Source organism: Eublepharis macularius, chromosome 4, assembly GCF_028583425.1.
Source record: "Eublepharis macularius isolate TG4126 chromosome 4, MPM_Emac_v1.0, whole genome shotgun sequence".
Classification (NCBI taxonomy): Eukaryota; Metazoa; Chordata; class Lepidosauria; order Squamata; family Eublepharidae; genus Eublepharis; species Eublepharis macularius.
Window position 1 is genome coordinate 10,137,679 of NC_072793.1, and position 15,286 is coordinate 10,152,964.

General features: G+C 43.7%; 1 protein-coding gene across 2 annotated transcripts in view; it reads left to right on the plus strand.

Moving 5' to 3' along the window:
- ACVR1B (activin A receptor type 1B) overlaps positions 1-5,144 on the plus strand; it is a 41,507-nt gene extending 36,363 nt beyond the window's left edge. For both annotated transcript variants that reach the window (XM_054975807.1, XM_054975808.1), the window contains exon 9: positions 1,030-5,144. In XM_054975807.1, the coding sequence (XP_054831782.1) occupies positions 1,030-1,155 (126 nt within the window). In that variant the 3' untranslated portion in view covers positions 1,156-5,144. The remainder of the gene's footprint in view (positions 1-1,029) is intronic.
- The last annotated feature ends 10,142 nt before the right edge of the window (positions 5,145-15,286 follow it).

The following is a 15,286-nucleotide window of genomic DNA, read 5'->3' on the forward strand; positions in this document are numbered from 1 at the left end:
CACCGTGAAACTGTGTAGTATCTAGGTAACCCAAGGCCTGGGCAGGCTGTTGACACTGTCCACATAGCAAACATTACTCTGTACCGAGTGATTCTTTCTGATAGCCTAATGAGGTAGGTGAGGCAGCAGTTTCTCAAACTTCTTACTTTTCCTCATTTGAACAAAAGGGAAAAGGTCTGCAGTGAGCCACCGCCAAAGACAAAGCTTCCAAATGTTAAAAAGGGAGTGATTAACCCTATGGATTTCATTACCACCTGGATGATTATGAAGATAACTGTGTTTGCTTCCCTTGCGAAGCGGTGTGTGCTAACTCTGGCATGTGTATATATAGGCAGTATTTTATTTTCAAATGCCTGGATGGAAGAGTGTACTTAGTAAAAGAATTATGCGAACACCTCCCCCCAAGTGCCAAAGTCCCAATTTAATAGGCTGCTTCAAGTGATTGTTTTGAAACCTTTCACTGCACAGTGAGTTGGGATCTGGGCATGTGGTGGAGCACTTGCTTGACAGCTTTGTCATATTACTATTCAGAGAAATAGGCAGAGAAATAGAACAGTACAGGCAGCAAATGGCTCAGAAAGTAATGTGCTAAAATGGCAGAGTGTGGCGCAGCGACAGTATCAGGTGACACTTAGAATTGTGTCGAAAGTTAGGCTTATCAAAAAGTTTAGTAGGTCCAGTAAGCCTTTTCTCACTACCTTATCAGTGAGTTTTTCATCAAATGTACCAATAAATAATTGTCAAAGAAGAAAAGTGAATATGGGGTTCTGTCAGTGCAGTAGTCAAAGACTGGAGACCCAAAAGCACACCTCCCCCCCAAAAAGATTGAGAAATGTTCCTTTTCACAAGGAAAGTGAATTAAGGTCATGTTTGAGTATGAATAGATCCTTGTATGCTGTGTTTTCTGTTGTTAAGTTGAAGGTACTGCCGGATCACTAGCCATTGGATGTACGTAAGCTAAAAGAGCCATAGGATTTGATACGGTGGGGCAAAGTTCCTAATGGCCTCTGTCTCTTCTTGTGTTCTCAGGCGTTGCGAGTAATGGGGAAAATGATGCGAGAGTGCTGGTATGCTAATGGGGCAGCGCGGTTAACAGCCTTGCGCATCAAGAAAACACTCTCTCAGCTCAGTGTCCTAGAAGACGTGAAAATTTAATCTGCAAGCCCCATCTGGAGGAAACTGCACAAAAGCTGCCATGCTAGAATTGATATGTGGTGGTGAAGGCTACCTCTTATTTCTACAAAGCCTGCTGCTATCCATGTGTGGACAACTTTGGCCTGCAGGTGATTAAGAGAGGAGGGAGGACTTCTTAAGACCTAGTGCTCTTCCTGGTTGAGGAGCAAAACTCATCTTTTTTTTTTCCTAATTTGCTCATGAGAGCATAAAGAGGGACTTGTATAGACAAATGTTGGCCACAACTGTAACTTTGGTTTCTTCAGTGGAAATCCCTTTAAATTCTAGTGACATACTTATTGGGGAAAGCCTTATGGCTTGGGAGAAGAAAAGACTTTATTCAGAGGGAGGGGTGTCTTGAGGACTGACATCTGCATACATCAGAAGCCTTGCGTGCTCCCCCTGCCTGGCCACGTGAAGCTCTTGACCCTTTTCTAGCTTGACACATCTTAAACCAGCGCAGCTATTAGTGTTCAACAGTGTGTGCACATGCAAAGGTACGTGTCCCTGCGCCCTTAGGTGTGTATTGTGTTCCCTTGTGCTCCTGTGCATGTGCAAATAATAATGTCCTTTTGTGAAGTGCAGGTGCTAGTGCCCTCTTTGTCTACTGATTGTTATCTAGCTTTCCTCTCACTTGGGAGAGGTAGAAATACGCTGTGACACTGGTTAGAACTACCAGGGGCACTGAACAAATTATCTCACTGCCATCCATCTCCGCTTTTTTTTTTTTAAAGCAAGGGACAGCTTTTCTTACGCTTGGCTTCAAGATCCCCCTAATGGCAGTGCTGAGTAGAAACATAAGATTGCCTGGTTAAACAGAGCCATTTGCAGAAGACTAGACGTCCACTGGAATTGAATTGAAGCTTGTACTGGTGTAAAAGCAAGTGAGGCGAAAGCAGGACTAAGGAAGGATGTCGTCCTTATAGGATCATCACCTTTCCATATCTCAAGGTGCCTTTGGCAGAACTACTCTAGCATTTTACATGTCCGGGTGTAAGAGTGTAAGCATCCACTGGGGAAACGTAACTCAGATGCTTCCAGGCAAGATTTCTCCCTCAAGGAATGACGACTGCAAATGAGTCTGGATTTTTTTTGAGAGAGAGAATGTGTGAAATATATATATATATATAGTCTTATAGTCTCCCATATTCTGGAAGCAGTTAGGTGTCACTTGCAGGGGAGGAGGGATGGTGTGGGAATAGATTAACTGCATGTATTTTGTTTCAGTTGAATAATCAGGGGGTGGCAAGATTGATTTGGTTGTCACGTTTGCTTAGGGAACAGTCCGAGACTGTATTATGATGCAAATAACGCATCAAGAACTCTATTGTTAGGTCGGGTGTTTGTGGTAGATAATTCTTGAAGCCATAACTTTTAACTGGAGTGGTTTGATTATTTTTTTAATTATTATTTTATTGTGGGGGGGGGTAGAATTTTAACTTTTTTTTAACTGTTTATAAGAGAAGTAAAATTGATGATTACTTCTCATTCCGTTTATAAAGAAATCACTGCAAAAAACACTTAAAAATGCACACAGCTCGGTTTTACACTGGAACTGTTTCTGCTCAAATCATGAATCCTGGCTTTTAAGACAAATAGAGGCAGGATTTTTTAAAAATATAATACATTCTGTGTTTGTGTGTGTGTGTGTGTGTTCTCACTCTGCCCCTTCTCTTGTCCTCAGCTGTGTCAATGTGTAATGCTTGAAGAGTTGTTGCATTGTATTGTGGAGCCAACTTTACCTGCTCCTTTTGGTTTGCAATGAGCTGTTGTTTCTTCCAGTCTGTGTTTTAAAAGATCTCAGGCACTCTTATTCATGGAGGAGTGTGTGGAGCTTGTGCTTTTGATTGTAAAACTTGCCTTCCTCTGTGACTTCATTCTGATTTTTCTGAGCTAGAGGCTACTGCATATCTCCAGCAGTGGGAACACAGCTTGCTAAATCATTCCTGCATCTCTGATCAAAGACAAAAGGGTACCTGGAAATTTTACTGAGATAATGTGGTCTACTTTATGACTAGTATTGGAAGCTGAAAAGAATGCATACGGATTTAAATGTTGCAGTTGGGCAGATGTGGAAGAGAATCGCACAGATGCCTACCAAGCAAAAGGATACTTCCCTAGCTAGATCCCCCTGAGTAAAAAAAATTATTTTTGGAGCCATTCTCTTTGAAAGATTTCTTGGCCTTTGCAGTGTGAAGAGTGGTATACCTGTGCAATTAACTTGCCACTGAAAAACTCAGCCTGTCTGTAGGCCCATTCTACCCAAGGGTTCTTTGAAGCGACAAATCCTCTTTTTTTTCAGAACATATTTTCTGTTTTCTTTGCCTTTATGGCACTGCAGCTCAGAGTGCTGAGAAATAAGCTCCATTCGAATTAATAAGACATGCGTCCATGTAACAGTGGTTTGACTTGGGATGAAATTTACATCCTGGCTTATATTAATGTGTTCCCCTTGTAGCCACACATGGAGATGAATACATGAAGAGATGGCAAATGTTGTGTTGCATCTCGAAGTCTAAAAGGGACAGGCTGACTCAGACTCCGGCTTATAGATGCATGTATGTGTCTCAGTCTCTTGGACAGTAATTAGTTTTCTCTGTAGCATTTTTTTATCAGTGTCCAAAGAACACTGCAAAGTTGCAGCAAAAACCTAGGAGTAATTTTGCTTAGAGCCAGCATGCAGGAGGTATTCAAGAAGGCATGAGGCTAAATATACTAAATGGCCTAAAAACACTATTTGCTTCTTCAGGGCAAGGTAAGTCTCCACTAGATGCTCTTTTGGGAAGTTTCCAAAGTGCATCTTCTCTGTACTGTAATGTTTACCTGTGACATGTGAGAGAGTTGGTGGTTAAGGTGCAGTTTGCAACACTACACTAGGCTGAAGAAGAGCAGATTTTCCTGTTTCTGCTTCACCTGCTAAAAAGACATGCTGCATTTGAAATCCTCATGTTCACAATTCACAATTCTATTGTTCACAATTCTATTGTGAATTCACAAGACTATTGTTCCTGTCCATTCGGCCATGGGTCCAAAAGTGAAGGCTGCTAGTTATTTTTTTTTTAAAAAAACCTGTAGCTGCTGTGATAACTTTATTAAAAGCAACCAGTTAAATTTGTACTACCTGCCCATGTATGCATTCCCAATATATTCAGAAACACAGGAAAAATGCACAGTTGTGTAGCACTCTGCAGTTGTTTAGGAGTAGCCCAACTTTATGAAGCTCATGGGAAGCAAAGAGTCTGGTGTTGTCAAAAATCCAAATGGAAGATCATTCGTAAGGCGGATGTGCTCTTAGGCATGGATCACACAGCAAAGGTGCTTATAACATGATTTTTTCTTGCTCTTCCCAAGTGCTGATGCCGTGGGTCTCACCATGAACAAAAATCCATACAACAAGGAGAGGGGCTGCAGTGGGGGTGGGGGGGAACACACCTGTGACATTGCCTTCCCCTTCCCCTTCTGTTGGCAGTGTTTCCAGTGATGCAAGACATTTGGCTTGTTTAAAGGCTGGTTCCCTTCCTTACTGTAGCCTCTTCAGCCATGCTGAGTCCCACAACTGCCAGCGTCAGCATTTTGGAGTTCTTTAGGGGACTTCTGGGAGGAGGAGGGGGAAGGAAGTGCTCCATAGGATTTGAGCCTTAGCCTTTTGTCAGATGTATGAGGTCTGCATTCTCAGCTGGGGCTTAGTCAGTCTCTGGCAGGTGGCACACTGGCTTCAGAACAGATGGGTTTTGGTACTGGTCTGTTTCTTCTTCTTTTTTGTCCTCCTCCCCTTGGCTCCTTGACTTTTATACTTGTTTCAAGTTTTGTATGTTTTATTAGAAAAAGACTGTAAAATAGCCACTTAGACACTTTACCTCCTCAGTATGCAAATGTAAATATGTGTAATATAGGAAAAAATCTTTTGTTTTAATATAAGAATGAGGTTGTCCAATTTTCTGTTGTACATTATTAAAATTTGTTTTTATTCACATGAGCTCCGTGGCTTTTTTCTTGTTCTGGTTATTACTGTCCAGTTAGCCAAAAGCAAACTAAATACTTAAATGGGAATAGCAGTTCAGGGAATTGCAAAGGGTATCTGCATCACCAAGACAGTTTGTGTTCCAGAGCACATTTTCATTATCAAGTGAGAAAAGGAAAGTGCAACAAACTGAAGAGAGAGCTGCAATGAACATGTGCGTAGCCATCTTGGGCAAGAGTTGGTTCTGAAGACTTTCACGGGCCATATAGTCCCACCACTATTGAGAACTGAGTACAAAGGTCTTCCGTCAGAATGGTTCCAGAAAGAAGTTCCTCTGCATCTTTGCCTCTTCTTAAAAATAATTTTTTAAAAAAGCTGCCAGAGACGATTTACATCTCTCTTAAGCATGGGCTGTGGAGAAATGCGGAGCCTGATGTTTTTGTTCTTGGTGGTTTCAGTCCCTATCTGGGAGAGTGCTAAATTTTGAGCTTTTCTAACTTTTCATCCTAGGAGCGTAGATTTTTCTGGATGGAAACTGGGAACTGTGCTTCACGTCTGCTTTCAATCAGCTTCCAGAACAGGGAGCCGGCATTTTCACTATGGGATAGCTCAGTTAATAATTGCCTCCTGTTCTCCTTTTGTCCAGTCTGTCAGAAGTGCTGTGCATTCTTTCATGTTTTAAAAGTACCCTGTAGTAAATATCCACTGAGGTGTGTTGACCCCACTGTGTTTTCCATTTCATGGGCAAGGAAACTACAGAGCAGGCGGCTATTTGATAAGTACAAAGCTTCTGAACTTACGTCGAACTCCAAGATTAGCAGCTGGAAAAGAGTGATATTTGGCCCCAACAATATTATTATTACTATGCCATCGATGAGAAAGGCCCTTTACAAGGAGCAAGAACTCTTTTCTTTTTTTTTTTTAATAAGATTTTTATTGGAATTAGAATCATTTAATTTCACATTACAATCAATTCCCATTTCCCAATTTCTAACCCCCTCCCTTTCCCCCCTTTTTTGTAGACTTCCAACAGTTTTCCAACCCTTTGTCCCTTTTCCCTTACTCATTTTAAATTCATCTATCTAACAGATATATACTTTCCCTTTAATCTAAGCAATAATTCTTTAAGTATTTTTAACACTCTATACCCTATCCTTAAGTCCCTTCTTCCGTATTAGACAAACAATTTGTCCCTTTTTTCATAATTTCCTGGTTTCAAATATTTCTATAAACCATATACCATATAAACCGTATAATCCATTCATTCATATAAGTCAACCAATTTAACTTATATTCTGTATATTATTTTTTCTACATATCTTATCTTCATTCTACTTTAGTTATATTTAATTATATTATTAATTTCCTCTTTCTTTAATTATACATCTATATAACTATCGTCAAAAGTTATCAATCAATTTGATCCATATATTTCTTCAGGTAGACTTATTCAGTTTAACATATTACACGTTTTTACCAGAAACAATATTAATTAATTGGTCCTTATAGTTAGTTATTTTCTATCCATATTCTGTATATTTTTCTATATATAACAAGATAGCTGCTTAGACATTTTCATTTCTCTCTCTACCCTCCGGTAAAGTCACCCCCCCCCTCTACATTTTGTCATGTTTCAATAGTTCTCAAACTGCCACAGTTCTTCTCCCACCTCCCATTTCTTCAACACATATTGCTTCAGCTTCTCCCAGTCTGTGTTGAAATGTCCTGGGTCCAGATTTCTCAATTTTCCTGTCATTTTGTCCATTTCGGCCATATACAGCAATTTGTAAGTCCAGTCCTCAATGGTTGGCACTTCTTGTACTTTCCATTTTTGCGCATACAAAAGTCTGGCCGCTGCTGTCATGTAAAAAAGCAATGTTCTATATTGGGCTGGAATATTCTCCATTCCCAAGTTCAGTAGCAGGAGTTCTGGGTTCTTATTGATTTGAAATTGTAGAATCTCACTTATTACTTTTATTATTTCTCCCCAGTACTGCCTAGCTACCTCACACGTCCACCACATATGGTACAGAGAGCCCTCATGTTTTTTACATTTCCAGCATTTATTAGAAGTGTTCGAATTCCCTAGCGCAATCTTCTTTGGTGTCATGTACCAACGATAGATCATTTTGTAAATGTTCTCTTTAATATTAGTACACGTTGTAGTCTTCATTGTGTTTTTCCACAAGTGTTCCCATGCCTCCATTGTTATTTCTTTGTTAAAATTTATGGCCCAACTCTTTTCTCCTGCTAGCGGACGTTACCAAATTTGACATAAGGGGGGCACTGAGGGAAGGAAAATAGGGATAACCTGTAGAAGAATATGCATTCTTTCCTGTTACTCGTGCTTAGCCTTAATTTCAGTACAGAAGGTTGGTTGCAGCAAGGATTTCAAAGAAAAGGTGGGGTTTGAAGGTATTGGAGAAAGCATCATGCAGGTGTTCTGGGAGGCAATTCAGCCATCGAGGTAACCAATGGAAAACGGCAGACTTCTGGGGGGGAACAGGACACTTCTGCATGGTTGAGAACAGTGGAGCAAGAGTCACTTGCAGGAGTGCAGTGGGATAATATTCTGTTCCAGAGATATGTCAACTGCTCAAGAGCATGTCCTTGAGCAGCTTTCTCACTGATCTCAGTCTTGTCTGAATTGAGTCAGTTTATTGACCTGCACTTACACTCCTACCTTTTCCAGGCACCTGTTCAGGACTTCCACAGACCTACCAACCTCAGCTGTTAGGGAGACGACAACCTGCTGGTTTGTTTCGGGTTTTTTGCTGGTCGTACCGCACTATAAATCCAGAGACCTCGGCTTCTTCATATAGTTGAAATATCATGGAGTACAATGTACTCTGCAGGAATACAGGAGAGCGGGGGGCGGGGAATCGGCCAATCAAGTAGGAGCAGAGCGACTAAAGCACAGTGTCCCCCCCCCCCGCTACCCCTGTAGCCAGCCTCTCCAAGAGGGTAACAAGGCCAAAGTTACTGAAAGCCCCTAAGAGGTCCAGGAGAATCAACAGGGTCACACACACGCACACACTCGCTGTCACTCTCCCAGTAAATAATTCAGGTTGACAAAGGCTGCTTCTGTTCAAATCCAGGTCTGGATCAAAATAGGTCTAGAAAATCCATCATCTCCAAGATCATCTAAAGCTTTGTAGTTGCCGCCTTCTCAAGCACCTTGTGAAAGAATGGAATGCTGATCATTGGGCAATGTTTACTTAGGCCATTTGGGTCCAGATGTGCTGCCTTCAGAAGCGGTCTCATGACCACTTCTGTCAAAACAGCTGGAACTGTACCCTCCCACAGAGTCATTGACTAGTTATTTATTTATATATTTTATTATATTGTATTGATAATCTGCTCTCCCCACAGCTGGCTCAGAGCAGAGCACAACATACATCATAATAGAATAAAACATGGTAGCATAAAACAATATAAAAATACCTTTAATACATACTACTTAAAAACAGGGGCACACACAATTGCACAACCCATTGAAGTAAAACCCATGGGGCCAGGTGGCCAGCTGCAGATGGACAGCAATGGCAGGAGGCCAGTTAGGTGGCCCATTCACCTCAGCCATCGTATGCCTGGTGGAACATCTGTCTTGCAGACCCAGCGGAAAGATAGCAAATCCTGCCAGGCCCGGGTCTCCAGGTTAGAGCCAGGACCAAGAAGCCCTGGTCCTGGTCGAGGCAAGGCAGACCTCTTTGGGGCTGGGGACCGCCAGTAGATCTTGTCTGCTGAGTGGAACATCCTCTGGGGAACATATGATGAGAGGTGGTCCTGCAGCTATATTGATCCCAGTCTGCTGAGGGCTTTAAAGTTTAAAACCAAAACCTTGAACCTGACTCGGAATTCCGCTGGAAGCCAATGCCGTTGGTGCAAGACTGATGTTATATGTGGCCTGAATGAAGTCCCGGTCAAAACATGCGCTGCCGCATTCTGGACCAGTTGTAGCTGTCAGGCTGTGCCAGGGGATTCTCCTAGACTACTACACTTCATCATACCAGGCTGCATGAGTTAAAGGTCTTTATTAAGAGATTACCATAATTAGAGCACAGTACAAAGTAATTGACAGGGATACCAGGGCAAGGCCCAGTGGGCAAGTTATACTCTCCTCTCTCTTCCCCCCTTTTCGAGCAGAAGTCCATTAGTCTTGGCGCTCGGGGTCTTGCGGGAAAAGCTGGAAGGGGGAAGAGATGCAGGCTCCAAGGTCATTCGGCTGGTTCCCAGGCGCCTCGAGCTCCATCCACCCGCACACTTACAGATAACACAGCTGAGTGCAGGATAGCAATAGCAGAGAAAATAGTAAGAGAACAGCAAAACTGCAAACTATCCCCCCTCTCCCAAAGTAAAAGACGTCACTGAGTATGGCAGGCAGGTCGCAGGCCTGCTTGACAGTAGCTTCCAGAGTAGGCCCAAGGGCAGCCCAGTGTAGAGCAAGTTGCAGTAATCCAACCTGGAGGTGACCATTGCATGGATCACCACAGCTAGGTCGTGGGTCACAAGGTACAGAGCAAGTTGCCTGATCTGGCACAGATGGAAGAACACAGACCTGGCAACTGCTGTGACCAGGGCCTCCATTGATAAGGAAGCATCCAGGACCACACCCAAACTCCTCACCACTGGCACAGGTGCAAGTGGCGATCCATCCAGTGCTGAGAGCTAGATCCCAAGATCAGATCATTCTCAGTCCAGGTGCAGGACCTCCATCTTCGTAGGATTCAGTTTCAGTCGGCTCTGCTTCAGCCATCCAGTCACGGCCTCCAATGCCCTGGCCAGATCATCTGGCGCAGAATCTGCTCATCTGTCCATCAACAGATAAAGTTGGGTGTCATGAGCATACTGATGACAACCCAACCTGAAACTCCACACCAGCTGGGTGAGGGGACCCATGTAGTTGTTGAATAATATCGGAGAGAGTATTGGCACTTGAGGAACACCACTTACTAAGGGCTGGATAGACAACAGATACTCCCCAAGTACCATCCTCTGTCTCCGATCATGGAGGAAGGAGACCAGCCACTGTAAGGCAGTCCCATGGATCCCCATGTTGGCGAGGCAGTGGCTCAATAGATCATAGTTGACTGTATCAAACGCTGCCATGTGATCTAGCAACACCAGCAGTGCTGACCCTACCTTCCAGGCCCACTTAATCAACCCAAGCCCATATCATGTGATCAGCTAATAAGGGCAAGGGTCGAGCCTAGATGTTGAGGGCTGCATACTTAGAAATGTAGAGCTGGAAGGGACACCAAGGGTCATCTAGTCCAACTGCCTGCACAAGGCAGGAAATTCACAGCTCCCTCCCCTCCCTCCGTGACCACGGCTGTATGCCCAAAGGAAGGCAAAACTTCAAGGGCCCTAGCAAATCTGGCCTGCAGGAAAATTCCTTCCCAACCCCAAAGTGGCAATCGACTCATCCCTTCCTGTCCTCCATCTCACAGTCTAAATTCATACTGAATCTCAGAATCAACATTGCTGTCAGATGCCCATCTAGTCTCTTCTTAAAAGCCTCCCAAAAAAGGAGAGCCCCACGCCCCCCAGGAAGCCTGACAGGAAGTTCTTCCTAATGTTCAGCTGAAGATTCTTTCGCTTTAAATTTTAACCTGTTGGTTCTGATCCAACCCTGTGGGCCAACAGAAAACAACTCGGCTCCATTCTCGGTCTGACAGCCCTTCAAATACTCGAAGAGGGCTATCATATCACCTCTCAGTCATCTCCTCTCCAGGCTAAACATGCCCAGTTCCTTCAACCTTTCCTCATAGGGTCTCCAGGCCCCTCACCATTTTTGTTGCTCTCATTTGAACACGTTCCAGCTTGTCAACATTCTTAAACTGTGGTGCCCAAAAGTGAATGCAGTACTCCAGGTGAGGTTTAACCAGAACAGAGTAAAGTGATACATCACTTCACATGATCTGGACACTCCGCTTCTGTTGTTCTTAAAACTGCATTTGCCTTTTTAGCTCCCTCATCACACTGCTGACTCATGTTCAGTGTATCATCTACTAAGACTTCTAGATCCCTTTCACATGTACTACTGCCAGGACAAGTCTTCCCCATCCTATAATTATGTGCCTTTGATTTTTCCTACCTAAATGCAGATCTTTACATCTGTGCTTGTTGAAATTCATTTTGTTAGTCTTAGCCGTTTTCTAGCCTGTCAAGATTATCCAAATCTTGATTCTGTCTTCTACTGTATTTGCTACACCTCCAAATTTAGTATCATCTGCAGATTTAATGAGCATCCATTCTGTTCTGTCATCTAAGTGATGTCTAAAGACATTGAACCACACACAGCCTCAAACAGATACCTGAGGAACTCCACTTGTTGCTCCTTTCCAAGAGGATGAGGAACCATTTACACTCATTCTTTGGGTGCAATCTGTCAACCAGTTATAAATCCACCTAATAGTTAGGATCTAAACCACATTTTACCAACTTATTGACAAAAATACCATGTGGAACCTTATCAAAAGCCTCACTGAAATCAAGATAAACTGTGTCCACAGCATTCCCCTGATCCAACCAAGTAGTAACTCTCTCAAAAAAGGAAATAAGGTTAGTCTGACATGATTTCTTGAGGAACATGTGCTGGCTCTTAGTAATCATGGCTGTCTTTTTTAAATGCTCAAGGATTGACTGACTGATTTATTCTAGAAGCTTTCCAGGTATGGACATTAGGCTGATAGGTCAGTAGTTGCCTGGATCCTCCCTTTTCCTTCTTAAAAATGGGGACTACGTATGCCTGCCTCCAGTCTTCTGCCACCTCATATGTTTTCCAAGAATTCTCAAATATTATAGACAAAAGGCTCCAAATTACATTAGCAAGTTCCTTTAGCATACTAAAATGCATTTCCTCTGGCCCTGAGTACTTGAATTCATTTAAAGAGGCAATGTGTTTATGTACCACGTCTATGTCTATCCTAGGCTGCAACTCCCTTCGGTCACCATGTGTCCTTTTTTGCCAGGATGAACAAAGTTTCCCTTGCAAGAGAAGACCAAAGCAAAGTAGGAATTGGGCAGATCTGCCTTCTCTTGATCACCTGTTAAAATTCTATGTTCTTCTCCATGCAGTGGGTCTACCACTTCCTTATTCTTCCTTGTACCACTTCTAAGCAGCTTGCCCGCTTCATCAGATCTCACCAACTGAAAGTCATCCATACAACTAGGACCAGATTAGGCATGTTATAAGAGGAAGTACAGTGTTATCATGCCAGGAACAATTTGTTTAAGAGGAATTTTAGTCTCTTGCCTCGAAAACCTTAGCAGGGTCACCAATGTCGGACTATGGAATCCCAGTTATCTAGAGTTCGTATCCCCCTTCTGCAAGAAGCACAGTTTCTTGGTTTCAAAAGATTTATTGAAAGACTAGGCTCTGACACAAGTATCCATATTCCAAGGCCTAGAAAGGATCTTGGCTGAACACATTGTCGAGAATGAAAAAAGAAAGCACAACATGTGGTACATCTAACCCTTCACTCCCAGCCTTCCCCCCATCTTCCATAGCGATGAGAACTTCACTGTGGGAAGGCTCAGCTCGTCAAGGTCTCTGGCTGTAGAAACAGATAAGAATATTCTCTCCCATGGAAAGCGCGGTCAAAATAACACCTGGACCTGGAGGGAGAGAAAGTCTAACGACTACAGTATTAAACACGGCGTAACTCTGACCAAGGAACCACAGAACATACTGGATCCTGACAACTATAAGTTGGCTGAAAGTTGATGGCATTTTACAGACACATACAAGAAGACTATAAATCTGTAATCCTATGCATATAGAGTAAGTCCCAGTTAATACACTGTGGCAATGCTGAATAAATATGGTTCATACTGTGCCTTACTCAATGATGGCTTAAGCAAAAAGTAGCTGTACGAATCTCAGGTGTGCTCCCTGTAAGGATCTGCCAAGCAACTCTCAAAAGACTTCACTGCAAGCTGTAAAAGAACTTTATTGAAAAGCTGCTACTGTCATGAGCTTACTCCATCTTCACCAAGAATAACGTTCACATGCAAGCATCAAACATATATAGGTTTTCAAAGCTCGGGCAAATTCTAAAATCCCCCCTCCCCCCAGTCTAACAGTCAGCTAAGCTCAGCTGGAAAGCATCTAAGTGGGGAAAAGAGCAGAACTGATGTATGGGATTTTCAAGGTTGTGGCGTCTGGTGCAGTTCAGAGGAGCATACAGAGAACGGCAGGAGCAAACGCCTCCCTTGCATAGTGTCACACTGCTGGTCCGAAAGACAAGGCGAGTAACATTTGCAGTCCAGTCAAAGAATAGCCTCAGCATTTAACCATAACCCTAACACAAAGCATTAGAATACAACCCTAACGGCAGGGTGTCGCTGGGTATGACAGGTGATGCTAAGCACCTGGTACACCCCTACCTTGGAAAAAAATCTGAAGACTGGAAAGTTAGCTTCTGCATATGGATTAAATGCCTGGGTTTCTTCATCCCTTGCTGCCAGACAAAAAATGTTTAAGGCTTTCTTAAGGCCCACTTTCCTTCTTGTGCAATATTTAGATAAAAACCAGCAGCAACAGACCAAAGGGTGACATAAACTTTTTTTTAAAACTCCTGTCAAATGCATCATCCCTTATTTCTACTAGAGAATTTCCAGTAGTTATAACAAGCTAATTGCCTTGAAGATGGTGGAGTATGTTTAACAATAATTTTCAAAATTTCCATTAGTTCCCCCTCCCCTTTCTCTTTGTCATAAGGCTAAAATTGCTTATCCAATTTTCTGTAATTATAGTCCTCGCCATGCTGCTAGTCCACATAAACATATGTTTGGGAGAGGCTCCCCCTCCTCCAGTTCATCCCTTAACGACGTTACAATGCCTCGCCTATCTTTCAGCCAAATGGAATTAGGGGGTCTTAATTCAAATGCAAGCAGGAGTTTGCCATTTGGGCCGCTTGCATGCCCATGAGGGTTCTCTTCCTTGCCCCTTTGCCCCCAAGGCTGCTTGTGGATGGACTTTGGCCTGTTGCTGACATCTCATGGGACTGCTGATGGGTCTCTTTTAGTGAAGGACTGAGCCGGGTCCAGACATTGTGTTAAGCTGATCTTGGTCGGATCAGCATCTGCATTTGTGTGATGAGCAGGTAAACCCCATTAGACCAGATTATCTAGCTCAAAAACAGCTTAACCTCAAACTAATTACAACAAAATCATTCCCTGTATTAAAATGATTAGGAAGATATACTCCAACCTCTTCTCAGGGTACAGCTCTCAGTTTTGCACTCTCGTACTTATCTGAAGAAGTGGGTCTGTCTCTTAAAAGCTTATGCTGGGATAAACTTTGCTAGTCTTTAACGCCACTGGGCTTCCATTTTATTTTGCTGCAATAGACTGACAGGGACTCTGAAATTATGGACCCCTTTTTCGGTGCTCTTCGGGGCCTCCCTGCGGGTCCTCGGCAGCGCGGGAAGGCCCTCCGAGGGGCCCAGCGTCATCTTCGCCCCAGCCGTCGAGCAGGTGAGGGGGCGCGGGGCGGGGGGGTTGCTGGGGGGCCGGGCCTCCCGGCAGGAGGGTGGCATCCCGGCCCCGGCGCCAAGTCTGGCGGTGCCAGACACATTGTTTCATGTTCCAATAAATGTTCACTATAGAAAGTTCCATTGTTTTCAGTACTGATCCAAAAGACACCAATTCAAGGTTCTTCCTTTCAGTCTCTCATCTGTCCCTCATATCTTTATGAAAGTCATGGCAGTAAGTGGTCAGCCACCTCAGAAAGAAAGGGTGTACCAGCTTTCCCTGTCTCAACAATTGGCTTCTGGTGGGCCAGACCATAGAGTCCCTGTCACAACACACAGCGCTGGTTCTTACAGTCCTATGCCAGCTTGGCCTGAGGGTCAGTGTCACCCTGCTGGCTTCAAGCAGAGGAGTGGGGAATGAAACCCGGTAGGAGTGTAAACACTAAAAAGATTCGGGTTTTCCGCTTCAGGTTTACCTGAAGCAGGGAAAAGATCCAGGAAAGTTGCTTCGGAATGCTCCGGAAAGATTCGGAGCATTCTGAAGTGACGGGGGAGGGGGAGGAGGGAGGAGGCCCACCCCACCCTTAAACTCCCACCCCAGCCTTTAAACCCCATCGCCCCACCCCACTTACCTGATGGGTGGAATGCTGGTGCCCCTGCTACCCTGGCCAGC